At 37.7% G+C, this 24,981-nt stretch overlaps 1 protein-coding gene across 2 annotated transcripts in view; it reads left to right on the top strand.

The window, feature by feature from the left end:
• The window catches only part of EPHA7 (EPH receptor A7), a 164,122-nt gene extending 156,127 nt beyond the window's left edge, over positions 1 to 7,995 (top strand). For both annotated transcript variants that reach the window (XM_074150118.1, XM_074150113.1), the window contains one exon: positions 7,800 to 7,995. In XM_074150118.1, coding sequence (XP_074006219.1) covers positions 7,800 to 7,995 — 196 coding nt within the window. The remainder of the gene's footprint in view (positions 1 to 7,799) is intronic.
• Positions 7,996 to 24,981: the final 16,986 nt, after the last annotated feature.

Below are 24,981 nucleotides of genomic sequence, written 5' to 3'. Positions count from 1 at the left end.
CAAGGCTGCTCAAAAGTCTTATCCTCAAACTAATTTCTAGTAAAACAAGAAATTCTGGGCAGCAGCCTATATTTTCTCTCCTATTCCCTCAAGGGTTGTCAAGCACAGCCAACAATTACTTTTAAACAGAGATCTTTATTGTTTGCATAGAGCAGCCTTCTATTTACTTGGGAATAGCCAGTCCTGTAATTAAATTTCCTGCAGAAAGGATTGGGGAGGGATGAGGGAAGGGGGAGGAAATACAAAAGTTTGGGAAAAAAAAAACCATGAGAACAAAGAAAGAAAAATTCAATCCAACAAATGAGCTGTGAATCCGAAAGTATGACTGGGCTCATCACTTTTCTAACACGTATTTTCTAATATAAGAGATTAAATCACAGGCATAATGTCTTCAGTATCCTGACAAAAGAGTAGTGGCAGAACGCAAGCAACATTTGTGAGAGTTTTTTTCCTCTCTGGATTTGATTTTGTGAGATTTTTAAGTTAGGATAATTAACACACGCATTTAGAGTAAAGTCTGTTGGGACAAGCGAAGGGACAAACTTAGCGTGTCTATAATATCCATGGAATTCTCAGCGCACTTTCAGGGTGGGTATGGGTCAGGCAGCTTGAAAGTGAGGGGAACGATGTGGAGTTTATACGCTGTACAGACCGCGTAGGTTATGTCCATCGAGATTCTGAAAGGTTGGAGGTTAAAGAGGAAAACGCTCACTTTTGTACTTCGTGAAAAGTGAGAAGATGGGAGCGCGTGGAAAGAGAGGGGTGTGAATCCATTCAGAACGTGTCAGTCTCGGTCGCAGGGCTCTGTACGACGTTGTTGGCAGGGGAGTTAAGGAGCGTCAAAATTTTTTGTTTAAGTAAAGAGACACTGTTAATAAAATATACCTAATAATCTAGCGTGGAGTGGTTTCAGTACTCTGATTTTTCCTCAGGCCAGATTGGAATTTGTCAAAGCGACTAAATTGAGACAGATGGGAAAGCAACTGGTAATACACAGCTCATTCAAGCAGACTTGAAAGAGACATGAAAGGAGAATTTTACATTAAAAGCCTGAAAATAAAACATGAACTCTTGATGATATTTACTCTCAGAAGGTTTGAGAGTAGTTTTCTTTAAGTTCGGGTAATGACAGCAGATTTTAGCACCGATACTATATAAATTGGGTGAAATTAATGTCAAATTAGAGTGACCAAAAAGAACCACAAGTCAAAAAATAGTTGATGTCTTGATAGACTGTGAAAAAGATGCGATACAGCCATGCAAAACTTGTGTAGCCAGCCAAATGAATCTTGGACAAAACAAGACATAATGCCTAGTGCCAGAAAGCTAAATCAGGAACAGAAAATCTATTCATCCATGGACCAAGGCTTCTGCGTTTAATTGAACCAAATAACCAATTGTAGAACTGTGCTGCTAATAATAATTAATACTAATAATGAAAAACTTCAACTTAGAGATGATCTGATGAATCGTAATATGGGTGGCACTGAAAAACACATTCAGTGCTTAAGCCATAGCTCTGCCCAACGACTTATGTGTGCTATTGCTATTAGAGTTCCCTGATTCTGAGTATTTCAATTCATTTATAAACCAGAGACATTGTAACCCAAAGTCCATAACCAAAGCCTTCCTCTTTTCTGCCAAAAAAAAACCCCAAACCCCCTAAAAAGAAAAAAAGAATGCTGAAGAGTCTGTAAGGTTTATCAAGTGCAAGAGAAATTATCCTCTGATTATTTCCTTAGAATTACCAGGAAAGCCGTGAGTTTCTCTCTTGCATTAAGAAACAAACTTCCTACTCCAAAGATACAGTCTCACTGAGAACAAAAATCATCCATTAGTTTTACTAGGACATCCAAATCTGGTTTGAAAAGGCTAGACTGAAGGATGGTAGATGAAATGTAGCCACGTTGATCCCTCGCATTTCATGTCTGTAGAAAGATTACTCAGGCAGTCTCTTGCCTATCATTCAACCTGTCTTACTACGGCAGCTTCCACTGGCTTCCTTAAGGGCTGCATGTCCATTTTTAAGATGACTGCTGGAAAACATGTTTCAACTTACTTTCCTCAGGGACCAACCACCCTATGCCAGGAATGTATGTGTAGCTTGAGAGTAAGGAGGTGCAGGAATCTCAGAGCAGTTCTCTCCAGGGTGTTCTTTTCAGTCATAGTCATAAATTAAATGTATTTTCCCACTGAGGTTGCACATAGCAAATTGCATGAGAAGTCTGATTTGCCTGAGTAAAGCCATCCAGATACCTCCTGAAGACTACTCAGAAATGATAGTTTTTAAATGGTGATTAGGATTTTGTTCGGGAAGTGAAAGAGGTGGGTCTATGGGAAGTCTGTGTTTGCAGTTTTCACACCCCGTAAAAAGCTCTACTTACCAAAGCGTGGAGCTTTCTGGGTAGCAGATATCCTCTGTCACTGTCATTGAAACTGGACCACAAATGCAAAATCTGTGAGTTCATAAGAATAAACAAATAAGAAAGTAATTCTGTAACAGAATGAAACCAAGATTTCAACATTTATTCAGATTGGTTTTGGCAGCACTGGTGCTTCCATGTGGGGTCAGTGGAAGAGTAAGATGGGTCCAGACAATAGAAGAGGAGAGGAGGATTGGGTGGAGTAAGGGGACCCTCTGGGTGGGAAAGGAGAGGCTGAGAGGAGGTGGTGGATCTGTGGGTGACTTTGGGCAATCTTCGTATTTCTCTTTCAGGATCTTTGAGGTACAGAGCCCTTGCCTTCAGCCCATTTCATCCCAGGTCTATCTCCTGTCTCTTTTACTTGAGTAGCGCCCTAAGTCCTCCCTTATGTTACTCGATACAAAATAGCAGTGTCTTCTTCCCCAGTAGCCAGTGTTTGTAGCCTCATGGACTGCTGGAGAGGAAGACAGGTCGATTTAAATCCAGGCCAATATGCCTACAGGGAGAAATTGGGCCAGTGAGGCACTGAGAGGGATTCCTAATGAGGATTTTCCTTTAATATTACTGGGCCTCGGTACGATGGACGAGTGATTGCTATTGTGGAGAAAAAGGCCGCACCTTACCGTATAAATTCCCTACACACTCCAGTTCATCCACTGCCTAGAGCAGGAAGGGGAGTGGGGAAGAGGAAAAAAAAGCTTTCAGGCACTTCTTTGTAGTGCTCTTTTCAATAGAAATAATTGTCTCAATGCTTACATTACCTTAACTCGTGCAAGAGACAAATCCTCTTTGATGTTTCCTACTTGCTGGCAAAAGCATTCCAGATGGACTGTGTGCTGCCTGTAGCAAATCTCAGTCATAAACTGAATCATCTCCCATGAAACTCCTTGTCTAGCACAGAGGTGTACGTTCCAGTCCCCCAGACAGTATCTTTCTTGTGGTAGTTAAACTTGAGTATCACACCACCAAAGTCTCTCTGCAGGTGTCCGTGTTTGTTTCCTTGTGCAGTGATATCCCTGGCTTTTGAGGGATGTTTTCCCAGCCATGAGGAGGGAAACTATTTTTTGCACTGTGCTCTGCTTCCATTTCTCCCCAGCTGGCTTTAGTTGTTAATAGCTACCTAGCAGCACCCATGCTTCACTGGGAGGTAAGTAGAAGATGAGAGTGAGGAAGGAATATTTGGTACCGCGGCAACAACAAATGCAACATCTATCTAAGACCAACAAACGATGGGTCAGGGCGATCACTCCAAGTGGTCTGCACTCTATGTGCAGAAGTTTAGTGTTGGTCAAAACCAAACCAAACCAAAAAAAAAGTGTGTGTATGAGGGAAGAGGGTGTGGAATACAGAAAAGCTGAATCAGCTGGGTTTACGGCTGAACTGCCCAGTAACACCAGTGATTCAAGCTAATGGAGTATGTTTAAAATTATATAAAAATCTTTCTATTGGCAGTACAATCTAAGTGGGAACTGAATGGCAGAAATCAAAACACCTGGTGAGGGGGCTGTTTCAGGGCAGTGGGAGGGAGGAAAGAGGTATCTTCTGTGATTTTATATTCCCCATAATGAATGGGGGAAAAGTCTCTTCTCATTCTTTTGTACTATTATAAAGCTATTTCTTATGGATTTTATGAAATAAATATAGCTGGATTAATGACAATCATATGGAAACTAATGCTTTAACTGTGTTATCTGCTTCTGAATTATTTGCTGAAAAAGAATGAAGACATTCCCCAGAAATATTACCTGCTTTCAGTATAGCAAAGTATCTTAATAATTATGGAAAAGGAAAAAAAAAAAATCCTTATAAAGTAAGCCTTCTAAAGTAAGCCGGATAAATTTTTACACTTGTATTTGAAATAGGATTGTGTAAAGCTGAATTTATGTTTGGGGTTTTTCTAACATCAGATGCAGTCAAGTTATTTAAATTTAAAATCCTAGAGGAACGGATATTACATATTTCATAATGTTTTTACAAGTGGTTGCAAGATATTTAAGGTTGAATTTTCAGGTCTAAATTAACAATGCCTCACTTTAGATGCCAGAGAAACAGAAACCACATATCTTAGCGTACAGTTATGCATCTGCATGTCTGTCATTCAGCCATTGCAGCATACTTTTGCAAAACAGAGTATCTTATTTGACAGCACTTAGATCATAAGTTCTATTGTGTCGTTGTTATTGTTCTTGTATTTAAGGCCTTTCGGTGATGGAAGCCCTTGTTAGCTAAGGTCAGAGAGCATTAGTAAGCGGATGAGTATGATGTAAATTGGTAGAAGCCATTTGTTGAAAGTGTGGAGATATCTCACAGAGAGCTGATGTCCAGCTGTTACTGAACTCACTCTCTCTCCTTGTCTAGTGTAAATGCCAGAGCAACCGGACGGACTGACAACCCTCATGCTTATTGACAGCCGAATCGTGGCTACCCATAGTTCAGGATACAAAACTGATGGAAACGTAACACCCATTTGGCATCTTTTTACCCCCGTTTCCAGGAAGGCTCACCTTATTTGTTTTGTGATTTGATGAATGGCCTACTTTTTTTCTGAGAACACATGGAAATTTTACATATCTCTTGGGTGAGAAAGGCATAGACAGAGTAAGATTGACTTTACAGCTTTGACTGTAGGAAGGTAGTATAAGAAGGTCAACATGATACTTTCAGCCTCTGTGTGGGAAGGGAGAAACTCTGTAGGTATTCATATATTGCCAAACATTTTGAGCTGTAGCTGTTTGCCTGCGAAAAAGGCTGGTTAGGCTGAGCCTAATTCAAAGTTACCTCCATAATTCCCACCTGCACTGTATAGTCCCTTCCCTTCCTCAAGCACCTTCCCCTTCCAGCAATCTCTTCTCTCCTGCTCTGAAATTGGTGTTTAGACCACTTCTCTGGGAACAAGGAGACAACTGTTCTGAGTAAAATGGATTTTTTTTTCATGGAAGAGGTTGAGTGGCCTGTCATGTCCCAGAAGAGCTAATATCTTGGTCTGCAGGCACCACACTTTCTCATACCATTCTGCCATTGCTGCACTATTCAGTAAAATGTATGTGATCTCTTTAATCCTTCTTTTTACATGTGTTTCCTGTTGAAAAGACGAATTTAGGCATCTACTTTCAGAGAAGGTTTGGGGCTGTGAATCCCTGAAAATAGTTTCCTCAGCACACGTACAGATTTACTGCTGGGATACAGGATGGCATACCCTCCTAAATGTGCTGAGTATTAGTTCTCATTGAGTTTCCTCGCTGTGGAAGTTAGGGTGTGGGTGGTAACTCGTGCGTGTGCTGGTTTTGTCCCATTATTGACCACAGGTATGGCCTTGGCATGCATCAGAGGCTGGATAAATGATTACTAAATCCAACCATCCAAATATCCCAACCAGAAACCGAAGCCCTGTTCTCACCTCAGCAGGTCTTGTCAGCTGGCTTATCCACTGTTTTTGACAGGCCTTCAGTGTCTCATAACCATTTTAGGTTCCTATCTCTTCCGAGGAAGACAGAATATCTAATTCAGGCCTGGAACGATAATGGACAGCAGGGCAGCTAGAAATGAAGCATTATGATAATGAATAGCTAGGTCATACAGATGCAAGGAAATTATCAAATCGATTTACCATGTGCAACACAGGGATCCTCATCTCCCATTTGTTGATGTTTCATACTTGTTAGATTGCACCCGGTCGTTGCTCTGGTGAACCGAGTACTTGGCAACGACAACCAGCCGCAGCCCAGAGTAAAGCCATGCCACAGTCCAGGGTATACATATATATCTCAGGCGTCTCTTCATCTGGGTGCTGACCAAAAAATGTCAGCAGAGGCATAGCCAATAAAAATGTCACCTGAGGTTTTAAATACCTATGTATCTAAGTGTTATTTCTGACTACCATTTGCCTTTAGCTTTGGATAAATTCACATGTCAATCATTTTTACTAATTCAAAGATTTACTTGCCTTCAAAACAGTAAAAGGAATCCATCAGAGTCGAAGCAGTCTTCCTTTTGGAAAGGATTTCTCCTCAGAGTTCTCTTTTTCTGCATTCTTTTCTCACGCATTCCTCACATTACTAGGGTTTCAAAGGGCAGGTGCAAAAAAACCTATTAGAAGCAAGATTTACCTTAGTTAATATCTTCCCTTCATGTAAAATTAGTCCCTAGGACAATACACTAGAGACAGAAAAAAACACTCTGTCTCTCCCTCAGATTGCTTCCTCTAACTGTTTTTTTCTTTTTTTTCTTTTTTTTTTTTTGCTAAACCTCAGATATTATGGCTATTAATATTGTCAGATCCTCTTCTCAGTTTATCATAAAACATCTGCTCCCATTTTGTCCAGTTTGGTGACAGAGATGTATGGCATGCTACAAGGTATTAATAATGCTCTTCTCTTGAATAAGTATCTTCCCTTTGGTTCACACTGTTAAATAATCTAATCCATGTGCCGAAATGACAGATGCTACTTTGGAATCAACTTTAAGAATATTGGTTGGTATGGCAGGGGGACATTCTTTTGCTGGTTTATTTTTCTTTAGTATTAGTGTTATATTGGCTTGTCTCAAGGTCTGTAATAAATCGCTTTCCTCTTAGGAATTTCCAAATAATTTAGTTAAGATATTGCTAACCATATGTAAAATAATTTCTGTTCAGTCCTGGCCTACATCCATTAGTCCTGAAGCTATATTGTTTTAGAGATTTCATATGGCCAGCCTATCACTAGATGTACAGTAAAATCCACTTTTTTTTCTTTCCTTTTTTCTTTTAATTTTGTTAAGCTTTGGGGTTTTTTTTGGCAACACAAGTAGCATAAACATTGTCTTGGGGTGCCTAATATCATGAATGACCGAAACAAGTCAGTTAAAATGTTTTATAAGCTTCTCCACAATACTGAGAGCTTCTGATAATATCAGTTAGGCTAAAGGAGAGTCTGCTTTATTAGTTTACGTGCTAGAAGCTAACTACCATGTGTATGCTTTTTTAATTAAGCAGAGTTTAAATTGAACACACCCATTCTACCCTTTTCCTGCTTCTCTGTTTTAAAGAGTTATCTACATCTTCTCCCAGTCCTTAATTTTATACCCAAACACCCATCCAAAAAAATGCACCTCATTCATTTATTTCCTTTATTTCAAATACTGATATTGTCAAGTATAACCCTGTGGCTCATTGAGATCCAACGTGAAACACAACTACATTTCCTTTATGTTAGAGGTGTTTGCTTGGGAATCTTTGGGTTTGTTGATGTTTACCTAGCTAGTCGATGAGAATTTTTGTCAAGAAGTGGTGTATACATGGCAATGACAATGATAGTGTAATTTGCCTCTATTACTTCCTGATATCAGGATTCTTCTGCACTGCCAATTTCATATCTGTTGTTATTATTTGTTTGACAGAATCAAAAACATGCCAGGTGCTTTGCAAAACAGAGAACAAGAAAAATCCCTTTCCAGAAGAGATGACAGCCTGAATAGAAATGGCATAATGGCAGGAAACAAAGGAAGCAGAAAGGGGAAGCAAAACAAGAGTTATAACCATAAGATCATGAGATTGGTTTGGAGGCACAGTGAACGCTATGAGGCATTTTTTTAAAGCGCATAAGGACTGTAGTTGGGATTAGAGAATGGAAATGTAGAAAAGAAGCATGGAAAGGAATGGAGAAGAAGGGAGGAACAGACTGGCAACAGGAGGAAGAGTAAACAGAGGTGTATGGGAGAGGCCAGAACACACACCTGACAAACTGAGGATTATGACTAATGCCAAGAATGAAAGACCACACCTGAAGAGCATGATGATTTCAGGAGGATGGCGAAGCAGGACATGGCGATGCTGCTAGGGAGAGAAGAGCCAGCAAAGCTGCCCTGGAAGCCTGCCCTGGAAGCTCCTCACACTAATATAACCCTGCTTCCCCATCTTCTTTCTAGCTCCCCTCTTATACACAAAATATGTATATAGAAGAGCAAAGGAGAAGGAGAAGCAGCTAAATCAAACATTTGCAAAGGTCCTGCTGGGGAAGAAGTTTAAGCTGGGATGATACAGATTTACTCCTACTGATGCTGCTGCTGGTAGCAAGTGGCAGAGAGCATCTTGTTAGTCTTTCTCATCCAGCCAAATCAATGGGAGTCATTGCCACTACTTACAAACAGGCCTTGCTGAGAAACACTCAGCAAAATTATGGTAATCCAGCAAATCCAGGACATTTTAAAATGTTCTTTTATTCTAGATCAGAAAGAAGCAGAACTTATAACGTTCACAATGAAATGGAAACAGGGAAGAAAAATATTTGAGCAGTTTCTTTTAAAGCTGAAAATAATCATTTCAATATTACAGAAAAATATGAGGGGAATTTTGCTCATTGAAAAAAAAATACATTTTGTAACTTCATGAAAATTTCTGCTAGAATTGGGAATTATTTAATTATGTTGCATTGGCTTCCCCCCCTGCCCCGCCCCAGAAAATCACTGTTGTTTTTAGAAGGAAACTGGAAAATTGCTATTTTCAGTCTGTCAGACATTTTAAACTACCCTGATTTCCAAGGTAAGAATTCTTCAGGAGTAAGAAAGCGGCAAAGCGGCCAGTCTAATCTCTTCCTCACTTCCTTCTCCTCTGCTTCAGTGATCAGACATGTCTAATGATTAGGTTGCAAAGAGCAAAACCAGTTTCTATGTCTCCCTGAGAAAAGGCATTTTGCCAAATTCTTTAAGAATTATTAACTAAATCTGCTCACAGGAAGTAACTTTTTTTTTTTTTTTTTTTTTTTTTTTTTTTGCTGCAGACTATGTCTCCATTTAAATCCTCCTACAGCTCTTCCATTTTTCCTGGGAAAGTTTATCAGAAAGTATATTGGAAAGCTTAACATCTTTCTGCCTTCAGTGAAACTGTTTTTAGACATAGTTATAGAGTGACAGATGTACTGGTATGACAGCTGAGAGACCACTGCTGGTAACGGAGTATTCTATTACTCTGGCACACATAGACACTTTTTGCTTGGTACTTCTGACTGCAAAGTGTTTATGTCTAGGCTACTATAGGTACTTACACATTGTATTTTTTTCTTATAAGTTTTAGAGGACAGCACAGGATATTTTTCTTCTCCTTCAGGGTAACACAGCTTTGCATGAGTCATTCATCTTGAATGTCACGTCATCATGACATCAAGTTAGTTGTTGTGACACCTTATCAATATGATGCCCATTTTTAGTATCCTAGCAGTGGAATGATTTAAGTATTGTCTAGTGGAGACAACGGCCTCGTTTAAGAACATCTTGGCAACTCTGGATAGGATTAAAATAGTTTATCCATGTGAGGAGGACACAATTGAAAGTCATACCTGAAATATTCCCAAAATACTTAACTGATTGGGTTTGCCCATCATTTGCTTGAAGATTTTGGTAAATAGTGGCTTACTGGATTCTCAAATGGCAGCGCCAACAAGTACAATTCTTTTCATTGGTTTCAGTTTGAGCTTTGCTTACGTTAATTAAACCCTTGTCACCTGAGGGTGACACCATTTTAGCAACGAGGTTTACAGGACCTATTCTGTCAATGTTGAAACTTCAGCTACTTAAGAACATACCGGATATAGAGAGTTAACACAATGCCTAACAGTGCTTGGAGAATCAGGCCCACCTCAGTAATTCCTCTCCCCCATTACTGAAATAATACTGGATTTAAATCATACAGCCATGGGGTCAACTTACAAAATCTACCCTGCTTACATTCCTCTTACAATCAAATGTAGCTCAAAGTTTTATAACAGTCCACGTATCATTATAAAAAAAAAAAAAGAGGTTGCAAAACACTGTCATGGTATCTCCCCATAACAAAGAATTTTTTTCATATGGTTTTTACATATTTGAAAGAAGCCCATTAACTCAGTTACATACAACTTTTTGCAATAACAGACTCAGCATAAAGCAATATCAAAACATAGTAAAGATTTCTACTAATTATATTTAGTCAAGCTCCAGATTTTGAATAATTTTGCCCCTGCTTCTGGCATGATAGCAGATATGGAAGATGTGTGTACCTAACTCTTAGCCCTGAGAGAGGACTCCACTGTGTGGCACCTTCCCACCCTCTGCTACCAAAAGAAAAAAAAAGATAATTTCAATTGGGCAAGACGGCATAACCTCTGAAAACTGCAGTTTGACCTACCTTCTGAGTTCAGACACTGAACTGGATGCATGATTTGGGAAAGGATTTAATACCAGCTACCTCAGTAGTCACGTGGTGATAATGGAAAAGGCTGGGGAAAAAAAAAAAAAAGAATATTATGATGTATCCTGAGAGTAAAGGACAGCATGGTTATTTTGCCTAATTTTTTTTTTAAAACCTTGCCTATACTTTTCCTGCCAGTCCTTTCCTATTGTTATCTATCAGTTTTTCCAATAAGACACTTGATTGTGCATAAAGTAAGAATAGCTGCATTGACTCAAACCACAAGTCCAGGTAGCCCTGTGTACCTGGCAGGTGCCCTGCCTTGATAAGGGTACAGTCGTGTTGTTATAAGGCCTCCACTGTCCCTTACAGATTAGGGGCACCTTCAGCTGTTGGCTTCCAGACATCTTCAGGGCTCTGTATCCAATATGTACAGTTCAAATGCTTCCTAAATCAGGGGGTGCACTATGTTTGATAGTTTGAATTTGTCCTAGATCCTGTGAATTTACCTTCTCTTTCTGTCTCTCTTTCTCTCTCTGTCTTGCCCTTCTTTCTTCTGAAATAGAATGACCAGGGCTGCATGAATTATTCAACATAAGAGTGTATGATGTATTTATACAGTGATATAGCGATACAGTGTATTTATACAGTGATATATATATATGTTTTCTATTTTGTTTACGGTTTCTTTCTTAAACATCCAAATATCCTGTTTCACATTTTTACTTGATACTGAGTGCTTGACTCGATGTTTTCAGAGCTGTCTAATATTATTTCATTATTTTTTTCTTCTCAAGCAATAGGTAATTTGTAGTCCCTGCCTGTGTATGTATAGTTAGACTTATTTTTCTCTTGTGCATTCCTTTCTGTTTTTTTCAAATTTCATCACCACTTTGTTGCCAATGGCATTCAAAATTGTGAAATCGTTTTGCCGTTCCTTACAGGCAGCTTCTGATTTAACTTCTAAAAATCATTTTGTATCAAACTTTCTCATCTGACAGTTCTTAGATATCACATTTCCCTTTACTACTAATAAAAGTACTTTTGCTTAAATCCTTCGTTTTAATTCATGCCTCAGTCCAGAAAGCTTTGCACACACTTAAGCATCCAGTGGCTATAATTCATTTCTGCATTTTTCAGGATGGGGGGAGGGAGGCCTTCAAGCTGTTGCCATTTACATTTTATTAATTGGAAACCTTAAAAGTAGAATTTTGACCTTCTTATTGCCTACTGGTTCTGACAGAGTGGTTATACAACCTTCAGAGTGAAAAATTGCAAAGGGCTAGGTCCATAAAGTGGATTTAGGACTAGCCTTTAGCTCCTTAGATGTTCTGCCTCCTCACAGAAACTATAAACCCAGATTAGGCACATCCCTCTACACTGAAAGCGGACAGCTGGGTGTTTAGCAACAGCTTCCACAACTCTGGCATACCGAATAGGGAATAGTCTGAGGGAACTGGAGAAACAGCCAGATGGGGGAAATAAACCAAGTGAATGGTGTACTGATATTAGTATATTTTTCAACACTGCAATACTCATGGGACTAGAGGGCGTTGCGAGGTGAGACTCTCAGCATCTCTTCCACAATAGTTGTTCCTCTTGCATATCCCACTCTTCCCCACAGTGAGCTCTAGCATCATACTACAATGTTGAGGTTCCAATCCCCTTCTTTCTCTCCATCCCAGTAAATATTGAACTTTCAGGGTCAGGCAACAACTGAGTGGACTTTGGGAACTACCCTGTCAGTGTGAGCACCCAAAGCCGCATTTAGCCACTTCTGTTTCATTGCAGGTCTAAGCTGGGGTCTGTTTTTGATACCAGTGAAAGTAGTGAGAATAACTTGAACACTGACTTAGTGAATCTGTTAAACTTGCTAGTGTAAAAAGAAATCACTTCTGTTTGTCCCATACCTTAACTTCACTGAAACGGCATTTTAGTAATTCTCCAAAACCTATTATCTGTCTACACAAGGATCATGCCATAACCCATGTTACCTCATGTGAATACTGAGAGCGTGTAGTTGTAGGCAGGTGAGTAGACCCTATGAGTTATTAGTATTCATAACATACCAGAAATCTTACATAGTGGGGGAAATAAGTGGGCGATGACTGACATTTAGTGTTTCTCAAGCTGAGTTGCATCTTCGATATTTGAGAGGAGGAATGAAGAGCTTTTGTATTTATTTATTTGCTTTTTTAGAAACGTCTCCACTTGCCTATATTAAAAAAATACAGAAATATGTAGTACTGTGTTTATTTTTACGTAATTATAAAAGTAATTCTTTCAAAGGCTACAGCTATACTTGGCTGGTCAGTGACAAAAGAGAACTAGCTGTCAGAGGAGATTTGTGATGTACCTGGTGAAAGTGTTATGAATTTCCATCTGCTCCATTACAGTGTAGATGCATGTAAATCTTTCTCTGAATCAGTAGAACTTTGGGAAATAATAACCCAAAAATTAAGAGACTCCTCAAACTACCCAATCCAACTGCCATGCAACGTTTTAAAAATGGGTAAGCCCTGAATAACTGCTCTCTCTATCACCTATATCTAAGTATCGATGTTGATATAGGCTCGTCCCTATATTTATAATTATTTTCTTACTTCCTCAGTTTGTTAGACATACATGTCATCCCAGGGTCTCCACCGCTTCAGCTTTTTCTTTTTATTGGTGACATTCACTTTAATGGGTTCTGCTTTTTAGTGGACAGATATTGAGTAACAGTGGCGGACAGCAATAAAATGAAAAGTGAACAGAAATCAGGAATTAGAGGAAAATTCATAACAAATCACAGTTCACCCAGTCTTTACTGGTATGTACTGGGCAGGTACAGATCTTTTTATATACAGTGCCAAAATGGCAGAGTGGATTTTTATGCACCGATGCCAAATAACAGTGAAGGTATTTCTAGGAGATGTAAGTTACTCAGTGACACAAAGGAAGAAACAGGTAGAAAGGCTGGGGCTTTAAAATTGGTCAAAAGATTCTACATACTAACTTAAAGTTGATGGACTTTTTTGCCAGTTCTGCAATTGCATGTTCACACCACATCCTTTAGGAATCGTCACTCCTTGCTCACAGCCGATCTCATCAGTCCTTTCTAGCTCTTTTCTTTCTATGTAGACAGGGACATCCACACTCTTATTCAGTACAGCCTCTAGCCCTTCTTTTACCTTCACTTGGACTTGTTCTTGCATCACTTCCTTGGTTGTTGGCCTCAGGTTTGTTTAATATTGTTCTGTCTTTTGGTTGAATTTTGGATGTAGACTATACTTACATTATTGAAATAACAGACGTTGTTCAATCTTTTGTTCTAATCCAAACCCCTAGAATTTAAGAAGCGAGAAATTGATTCTTTGAAGGAAACAAAGGAAAGAATCATCTTCTGTAGTTCTGTAAAATCAAAACCTTTCCTGTAACTTAACTTTGCATCAAGGTTTCCAAAAGTTTGGAACTTAACTTGAAACCCTTTATGGGAATCTAAATTTTTTAAAGTACTGATTTCCAAGCCTCTGAAATGCGGGAATTCTCAGTTTATTACAAACTGTAGAAATACTTTTTAAAAAGTATTTGAAATAAAAGAAACCGCCTAACTCAGTGCCTTTTCATTGAAATTTGGGGGTTGATTTATTTTATGTTCAAGCTTTGGCTTTCTCATAAATGCATACACGTCTGTCTGCACTTTCCTGAGTAGCCAGGGCAGTCTCCATTTTAATATTACAAATGAACTTTTAACCAGTGGACAGAAATTCTTATCAAAGCTGAAGTATCAAGGAAAACAAATTGAGATGGTCAGTGTGGAGGCAAGATTTCTAATAAATACAAGGAGTTGGTTATATGCTTCATTAAATATTTCAGCTAAGTGAAATTTAAAAGAAGATGCAGTGTTGTCAACAATAATTAATACTAATTTGGACAAGAATATTCAAACCCTGCTGTGGTTCACTGTTGAAATAACTATCCCCAGAATAATAACACTGTTTCAAAATTGTATCTCAATAACTAGATGCAGCAGAAATTTCTTTAGGCAACTTAAGATCTACAATTTTCGTACTGTATTTATGTTGTCAAGAATTTACCAACTAATCTGTAAAAATAAATTCTTCCTGAAAACTTCATGCTGTAGTGCTTTCTAGCATCTGTTGAAAACACAGTTTAAGCATAACTTATAGGAACAATAGGCAAGGTTTACAGCAAAAGAAAAGAGCAGACTTTTCTAGATGAATCAAATTAAGTCTAAAGCTAGTACGATATATTAGCACTACCCCTCTCTGCCAAATAATAATGTAGGAATTATCATACTAGCCCATTCAATATAATATTTTATTTGTAGAGTGATCAACAAATGTATACCTATTTTGATGGCTGAATAGAAAAAAGAAAATAAAGGATTTAGATACTTGTGTCATCATATCCTAATTATCACCGAAGCTATGCATAAATCTTTAGGTAGATCTTGGGCAAAAAGCTAAAAAGGTCTGGCTCTAAGTTTACCAGAAATTTTCTCTACCTACTCATGGATGCACACGGATATTCAAGCACATATGTACAAATAGATGTACAGCAGCCAGTCAAAAGGTCCTATCCTTCTTTCTTCTACTCAGGGACTGGAGGAGCGTTCAGAAATAAGCAATGTTTTAAGGAAAAATTTGCTTTTGCATGATATCTGAATTGAAATTACACAGAAACTTTCACGTGTATAAAGCTGTAATTTTATGAAATCCAACAAAACCAAGCACTCAGAGGTGTAATATGCATTCTTGCTTGGCTATCTGTGTGTCCGTCTTTTGTTTTTATTTTGAGAACATCTTTACTTTCCACCCCCTAACTCCCGTGCTTTTGGAGAAAACTACCAGAATGGCTGATTAACTGCATTCCCCCAAGGAACCTAGGAAAAAACCTCAAAATTATGTATTAATGTGTACTCTAAAGTAATGAAATAGTCCCTCTGTCACCCTTGAAAATAGGGGGCACTACTTTCCATGCTTCCTTCCCTCCAGGCTGCCCTTATATGCATTTTATACTGCAGTATTCCCAGGGGATAAAACAGTGCAGAAGTTCTGAAACTCTTTTTTTTTTTTTTTGGTTGTTGTTTTTAAATCATGATTGCCACTGGGAATGGATTTGGTAAGGAGAATGTAACAAGGATTAAAAATATCAGGTGCTATTAGGTGACATTAAATGTAATGAAATCTCAAGGTCAACTTAATTTCTTGCCTCTCCTTATCTCTCTGACACATAGTAATGTATCTCAGTAGCTGCCACCAACAGCTACCATCAGAACGCTTGCCTAATTAGTAATCAGTCATGTCACTTGGTGTGATCTCATCCAGTCTGACTATTGAACCTGAGTACAACAACAAAAAAGGAAATTGGAAACTCTTAGCAACTATGCGTTTAGTCCTATTTTCAGCAGCATTTTGTACTTGCAGTTCAAGCTCTCATTATGCTACACCAATAGGCATGTTTGAATTTGATGGGTTTGGTAGTTATTCATTTAGGAATATTCTGTAGTGCTAAGAAGCAAGACATTTAACTACCAGCCAAATAACCCCTTTGAATGCTAAAAGATAAGGTTTCTCAGCAGTTCAACACCATTAAGATAGGGGGAAAAGCTTTTTAATAAAATTCCTAATCGTATATCCTTTCTCATCAGTAACCATTTCAGCATAGAAAGTACCCGTAACAGCTGAATGAGACCAGAGAGTATCTCATTGCTGGGGTCTGATCCAGCAAAGTGCTTAAGCACACCTAGAATACAAGTACAAGAATATCCCATCAAAGTTACTTTGATCACCCACATGATTAAAATTACACAGAAATGAAGGTGCTTTTCTGTATTAGGGTCTAAGGAATGAGGTATTTAAGATCAGCCTTTCATGTAGTAAAAATATTTACAAATCTTTTTAAGAGATGACATATAAATAAAAATTATTATCTTGCCTTTTGACTGCTATGCTCAGGACAGCTTCAAATTTGAAAATCCCACACATTAAATGATCAGTTTATTCCCAAACTAAGTAGCTGTCTGAAATGGCAATCGTAAAGTGCTAATCTCTGCTACCAATAAACAAAAGTAAATCATGGCAGAAAACTTGTTTATGTGCAGTGATCTCCAGAGGATTAGCATTTCAAGGGATCAGATTTCCTAAAACTCCTCTTCCCTGATAACAGCCTCTGCTGTGAGGTGACACACCAATAGGCATAAATTATCTAGAGCTGCAGATAAGCAGAGGCCATTTGGGGGTTCGGAGTGCAATATAAATAGATGCAAAACGGTAGGGGAACTGGTGCTCATCACAAACCCCAAAAGGATTAGCAGTTCAAGCTCTGATTTCCTTGCTGTTGTTAGCTGCGATTTATCATCACACAGTGACTGAGAGTCTGTCTTATCTGTGATAATTTAATGGCTTAATGGCAGTCCCTTTATCTGTGGGTCATAATTAAGCTTGTTTGATCAGGTTCCTAACAAGCACCTCGCCTGCGTTTTTAGCTATGCCTATTTTTCCTCTGGGTGTAGGAGCATTTTTGCTAATTAGTATTAACAATATTATTGTTAACAATTACTTGTAACGATAACAATCTCGTAAAAGGTTAGCATTTATCTGGAGGAAAAAATGCAGGCCAAAAAAAGATGCAAGACTCTTTGAATTTAAATACATTTACAGGAAATTTTAACTGCAGCGTCTCAGCAACATTTTGGTTTGTCAGGTTCAAATCTAACTCAAATACAAAACTGAAAAACCATTGCATAAAATCACTTTTAATGGAATCATTTTCTCTGGTACAAAATTAATACCAATTTGAAAGTAAAGCTGACTGCTATTTTACAGTGCATTTGCTCTCCCTCTCTATCATCCTACTAATGAGCTGTTTCTTCCACTGTCATGAGAATTTTCTCAACAAAAGATGAACTTTAACACTTTATTATGGCTGTTTAAGAGCACAGGTGTCATCGAAATGAATCTAGTGACACTTTATCTATTGACATCACTACAAAAAAAAAGCAGATAATATTTTTTAAAACGTACTGAATATTAGAAATCTGAAAGGAAAACTTTCCAAAATTTTAAATATTTTTTAAAATATAAATGTAGCTGACAATTTTGAAAACCATATAGTGAGGATGCAAACAGACGACTACATAAAATGTGAGTTAATTCTTTTTTAACAATCAGCTGAAAAAGATAACAAGGTCAGACTTTCTTAATCATTGATATAATTTTCTTAATGAAATACCTAGGAGGCCACAAGGAGAGCTGCATAGGCTACTTATTGGTATTTAAGGAAACTGAATGATTGGCTTAGAAAGTAATCCAAAACACCTGATCACACACAGGACGTATGGGTATAATATGTGCGTATATATATGTACATAAATCTATGTGTATATGGATTTATGTGTATTTGCATATCTATGTAGATGTTTATGTATTATGTATTTTATGTTTACATATACTTTTAGTCACATACATAAATTTATAAATTCATAGATTTATTAAAGTTTGGTTTTAGAGTAGGTCTTATTTCTTTTTTGAAGAAAAAATGAATAGTGGGACAAAGAATCTATGTGTCCAGCCTAAATTAATTATTTAAGTACTATAATTAATGCAGAAAAACACGGGTTATTAAAGGGTAATTAATTCCATTTACCTGAGTTGCTTGTTTTAGAACTGGATGTGTTGCTTTTCTTTCCTGCGGCTATAGATAAACCCCAGGTAACTTGGCTAAGCTTGTAGATGGCTGAAGGTTAGATGAAAATAATTCTACCCACATGAATGAAAGATACAGTAAATTTCAGAATGAGAATTCCCAATAACTTCTTATGAAGAAAGTTACTGAAGACAGTTACTCCCTGTTCTTCACAACTGGAAGGAGTGTCACAATAGAAGTGTCATATATGCATGTGTGTGTATATATATATACATATATATATTTTTCCCTTCATGTAGAACAAGACTCGCCTGAGACTCTTGAAACATACCAACCTTTCTCTCTGGATACTATCAAATAATCTATAGTAATATGTAGGTGATTAAATAGACAAACACTTGCAGGTAGCACCAAAACCAAATCCTAACAAACACGTCTGTTCTTTCTCCTACCCCAGTAATGTTACTGACTTTTGCTGAGTTTTGCGGGTGGATCAGAAATGGATTGTGTTCAGCTGTTTGGGTCTGCCAAGCAGGAATTTGATTTTGAGCTTGCTATGTAACTAAGAGTATGGCAGAGGAATTTACTGGGAGTATTACAGAAGACAGTCTCGAATGAGTTTTGTTCCACACAAAAACCTTGATCCAGATCTTGATGAAATCAATGAGAATATTTTCATTGACTGTGGTGGGATCAGGGTGAAGGTGCCAGCCATATTGCAGCAGCAGCTGGCAGTTGCCTGGGAAGTTGAAATTTTACTGAGGTATGTAACAAGCAAAATGTGTGAAAGATAGAAATGACAAGGTGTAAGGGAGATTGCAACATAACACACTGAAATCCTTCCCCAGTATCTGCAGCTAAGGCCATTGACACTTGGGTGCTGAGCTGACTCTGGGAGGCCTCGATGAGATAAGCCCACACAATCACCAAGACGTCTGCTTTACACATCTAACTTCTCAGATAACTTTCCAAAACTAACAAGACGGAAAAATTTCTTGATGAATATTATTTTCGTTGTTGTCAGTATGTGACAAGTTTAGCAGACTATTTTTCCAACTTTAGAATAAATTGTTAAGGATACATAAAATAGGAATCTTTGCCCAGCTCACAGTGAGAACAGAGACAGCGTCGTGCAGTCACCACTGTGCTATGTTGTTAGTTGTTCACCACCTAGTGCCAGATATAATAGAGCCAAATAAATCTCCAAGAACAAAAACATCATGAAGCTTGTGAAATGCTGAAACTTTAGTTTTAAGTTCACCAAAGGTTTCAGTGGGTTTTGCTGTTGTCACTATAGAAAACAATAAATATCCTAAATATATCTCATTGTTTTAATTTTGGCCATTACTTGCACAACTAATGTTCTTTCTAAAAAGAAATCGTAGCTATTACAAAACCACTGCTCACATGTCTGAAAATTGAAATAAGTTTTCAGTTGAAATAATGCAGTTTATCAGTTTCTGTCTCTGGGTCAGGATTACAGCTGGATTACATTTGCTGTGTTGATTTTGTGTAGTTTTTCACAAAAATTTCCATTGTATTGTAACATTTTCAGTCCCATTGTTCTTCCTGTATTTGTAGCTTTAATAACATGATTTTATTGGTTATATGTATATATAATTATAAATATATTGGTACACACATATAGATGTGGATATATAAAACCATAAATTCTCACTTGTTATTTGATGTACAAACAATTTTCAAGAATCTATTTTCACCCACAAACAGGCATGTTATTACTGGAAAACAGTCCCAAATATGATTTGAATACTTCCATCACAAAGATAAATTTTCTTCCCACTAGTATGTAAATGTTGTTTTCACTAGATTGGATCCAATTATGAGTCTATAACAAAGAATCTCCTTGATATTTAAGACATTTTTTATTTCATTATGAAAATTTTGCATAATATGGTCTTCTCATCCAAACTCTTGAATTCTATTTTAAAGCAGTCCTTTAATCTCTCCGAACATCAGTTTAGTCATTTGAAGTAGATGAGAAGACAAGTACAATTTAATTGATGTTTGTAAAGCACTTGGAGACCTTGAAGTGAAAAATAAGACAAGCGGGATAAATATTTTTAAAGATACACACTTTTCTTTTGATCCAGTTTTGCCAAAATTCTATATATTATTCCTAAATATAGGACTATCTGTTCACCTTACATTCTTTTCAGAGTCAGAATTGTTCAAAACGATACAGCAGGATGTATTTTCATACTCAAATCACCATTTTCACAAAACTGTAAAATATTGTGGGCATAGTATGGTTCTTAAAAAGTGAGTCTTTTTCTTGAAATATTCCCTGGAATTTCATGATACTCTTATTAAATTCCCAAATTTGCAATTCACTATGCATTGGCAGACTGCTGCATACGTATGGAATCCCAGTGGTATATGGCTCAAAACATTCAGCAGAGAAATCTATTGAAAATTCAGTTGCAGACCACGCAATGCAATAAGAATGAACCTGATGATAACATAAACCAGCATCCCATGATCTGTATACACATGAAAATATAGTTATATATAAAAAACAATATAAAAAAGAAGGTTTTTTTCTTTGAAAATGTAATAATCACTTTGCAGTGTTCAAATCTGCTTACATTTGTCTATGAAGAATAATCATTCAGTATCACAAGCTATTTGGCTGTGAACTAGCAATACAAATTCAATCCTCCCTTTGGATTTGGTGGTCTCCAGAAAAGCCGGGTAGTCAGTGACATATTTGCAGTTTTGATCTTACCATTCTAGAGGGACAGAAAGTGTTGGGTCTATTCTGGGTCTATTTAATATTCTTGAATAGAGTTTCTCACACGATGACCTAGTTGCATAGTTGCAGGTTACCACACTTTGGTGCTGACGTCCAGTGTCTAATACTGGAACTTAAGAATGGACAGATCAATGAGGAAGATCAAAACCCGGTCTCTCTTTCCTATAAATAGCATCCAAAACTTGCTTCCCTAAGGAAAAATGTGTAGCTCTTCAGACCCAATGGGGGTCTTAACAAGGTGGGGGGAGGGGGGAAAGGGGGGAGAGAAGAAGGGAGGACACGTACTCATTTTACAGTCAGAGGTTTTCCTTAGACTTCAAGCAATAACTTGCACCACAGAAAAGATAATACCATCCACAACTGTACTGTTATTTCCTTGCAGTTTCTATTGTGCTGATGGGGGAAGCAATATCTCTCTCAGGCATTGAGGGAGATGACAAGTTGGAGAGGATTATTAATTACTAGTTACTATTCATGGGTTTTCTGTTTAAATGGGCAGGAATATGAGACTGGGATGTGAAATCAAGCTCATATCTCCCAGGCAGCTGTGCAGAGCAGTATCACTGAAAATACATAATTTAGAGCACTTCTAACTTCAAGCTCTTGCATGTCATTTTAATGGCTCATTTGACAAAATGATGCAGGAGAAAAAAAAAAAAAATATTAACTCCTCCCAGATGAGAATCAGAAAGAGAGACTGTTCCTCTTTTCATAAAGTTGTGCAGGGATACTGTTCTGAAAAAAATAAAGATGGAGAGTACAAGTTGTAGGTATTAAGTAAAAAATGTCACTATAGTTTCCTTGGTAGGCGTCAGTTACTTTGTGCAGCACGTAAACCCATGCTGACCTTTAAGTTCCTGAGCAGACTAGGGAAGGTCAGCAGCAGTTACTCACATGCTTACAAATCTGAACCTACCACTGGCAAAGACAATCTCTCTATATGATTTCTTTGACAAGTGAAATATTTTTCATGTCTTCACCACTGCAATTTCAATAGGTGGGAAACTGTTTTCATATTGCAAATCTTGACATTTTTCTTCAGGAAATGTCCTGCCAGGGACAACGTGTGAAGCATTATAACTTACATTTTGAAAAAAGGCAGATCCTCAGGGAGAAGTGATGAAACTTCGCTCTCATCAAGATTCTCCCCCAAACACAAGAAACTGATACACTGCTCTGAAGAACTGTGGTTATAAGTTAAAAGCAGGCCACCACAAAGGGTCAAAAAAATAATGCACAGAGGCCAAATGCTTGCTGTTCTTGAAAGTAGTTAAGGCTTTATCAAACCTTAGTACAAAGTATCAGTACAGCTGGCACAAAAATAAAAGATTCCTCGTGTTGTGAAAAGATGATAAAGATTAGCCTCACTGAAAAGCCTCTCTGTGTAGTACTGGGGAAAAAACCTAAACAACTCCCTTATAATTCAGCTTTACTTATCTCATTGACCTTTTTGTTATTGGTGTTATGTCAGTGGGTTTACCATTTTATAATTTTACCAATATCTCTAGCTTAATACAATTATTTAATTAGTGATAACAGCTTCAGAATGCTCAGCTAGACCTGTTCTCCACCTTCTTTGAATTATTGTTTCTTACAAGCAGATAAGTCACAGTTAGTGGCATAGTATGTTCTTTTGGGTCTAAATTTCACCCTTTTCCATGGCCAAAATAACTCACAAGGAACATCAGAATTCATATACATATGCAGCTTCTTTTACATTCATTGACTGAAAAGCATAATTACCTCTTCCTTCTGTGCAAAGTGAGATGATCTTTTTTTTTTTTTTTTTTTTCACAAAACCTATATGTCTCTTGAAAGAAACAAAATACCTGTTGCTTAGCCGTGTTGGTTTGTTACCTTTACTACATGTGTGTAAGGTTGGAGATGTGTTTTCAGAGGGTTTTTCTCACATTTCTAACAGAGTGGAAAAAGATCTAAAGTTGTTGAAGGCTGGTGACAATAACTAGTGATGGTTTGTGTTTTGGTGTGAAGGGGAAATACTGAGATCTGCAAGCTCCTCTCATTCTCTTTGAGCTCAAATTTTTAATCCAATGTAGACAAGTAGTTCATCCCTACAGCGTTAGGATAAAACCTTATCTTAGCACTTTCCTCTTCTGTGCAAGAAAGGAGTGATTCATACCAAATTAAAGTATAGGTGTGAGTTGGCCATGGAGTTCTCTGCAGTTGTTTCTCAGGCAGTACGCTTCAGTAGCAATTTTATTTGCGTAGTAACCATGGTATTGTACATAAGACAGCAAGCCTTCTGGTCAGTTTTTAAAATTAATGTCATTGCATACATTGCTGTAAAAGTGTACACTGTTACACTGTTCCTTCCTTTTCTTTGCTTGCATTACCAGTATTTGATAGCAAAACTAAAAATAGAACAAACACGGTCTGTAACTAATTCGATAATCTGAAGAGCTTCCATAGTGGTTTAAAGGAGAACCTGCTTGTGGTCCACTGAGGACTGCTTGGTCCAAGTCTTCTTTCATGTTCATGCAATTAATTAGCAATCCTTCATTTAATTTGACTGGAATCATACTTACCCTGTTTTTCAGATGTTGTCACAATAAAGAAAGCTCAAAACATGTCAGAAACATTTGTTTGTCAGAAACAAAGAAAGCAAGCTCAAAACATGTCAGAAACAATACTGTTTTCACTTTTAGAAATCTGCGTAGCAACTGCGGTACTACTATTGGTGGACAATTAGAGGAAGGGAAGTCAGTCAATCCAGAAACTCTAAGATGTGGAGCCATTCTCAAGGCAATCTTTCTATCAAACAGGAGAGAGAATCTCAAAAATTCATTAAATGCTCTGCAATTTTCTTTGAATTGTCTGTTCAGCTATAGGAAGTCATGATTTATGACTGATATTTCAGCAGTTGTCCTTTCTCGTTAAGAAATAGTTTTGGAGAAAAGGGAGGGAAGGAAAAGGAAGGAGAAGGGAAGGGAAGGGAAGGGAAGGGAAGGGAAGGGAAGGGAAGGGAAGGGAAGGGAAGGGAAGGGAAGGGAAGGGAAGGGAAGGGAAGGGAAGGGAAGGGAAGGGAAGGGAAGGGAAGGGAAGGGAAGGGAAGGGAAGGGAAGGGAAGGGAAGGGAAGGGAAGGGTTATACTTTGAGCATTTAAAATATTATAGCAGAATCAAATACCATCAAAATTAAGAGACACAGATAACTTGTAGAACGGCCCATTTTTTTTGTAATTACATGATTAGATTCATTCACTGATCTCTTCAGATACATGTGTAGGTCTATTGATCACAAATCTGCCTCACTGTTATGCTAACAGATGCACAGTCATTAATCTTGGAAAGAATCCACATCCCCTTTTCAGAAAGATCAGAGAAGCCAATTAAGGATGACATGGCATCTTGTGTGGAGGAACTGCTCTGCCCTTCCTATAAATGGGCAAAATTGATGCCAGAACCTGTGAAAAAATGCCAGGAAAAAATAATTTTGTCATATATCATCATTTTTTTCATTCTTTTCTGCCATTTTACGCCAATATCTTTCTCAGATTACATGTTCAGTGCAGCAAGTGCAGCTCTGCAAATGCATGACACCTGCTAACTGTTCTTCTTCCCTTCTCAAACTTCTCATTTACCAACCTTTGTTAAGTGCTCCAGTGGGTTGACACAGCAAAATAAATGCCAAAAAATGCTCTCTACAAGAACACTAATAGCTCAACAGTATGAGCTAGGGTTATTAAACCACATCCCAAGTGGTGTCTGGGCTATTTGGAACTATAAATAAATAATGAGGAAAATACAGAAAATCTGTGCTCAGAAGAGATTAGTATTCAGATTGTTGGGGTTCAGTTAGTGCCAGGAGCTATATGATGTACAAAGCATACTATTTGTATATTCATTTTGCAAGATAAAATCTTAGATCTATTAGCAGAATTGTTTTGGTGAAGAATATTGAAATTAAGTTCTTCATAACTAAATCAAATCAAAGATCTTCTTACTTGTCTGCTTTTGAGATTTTGGCCC

This window comes from Numenius arquata, chromosome 7, assembly GCF_964106895.1.
Source record: "Numenius arquata chromosome 7, bNumArq3.hap1.1, whole genome shotgun sequence".
Lineage (NCBI taxonomy): Eukaryota > Metazoa > Chordata > Aves > Charadriiformes > Scolopacidae > Numenius > Numenius arquata.
This window is presented reverse-complemented; position numbering and strand designations above follow the sequence as displayed.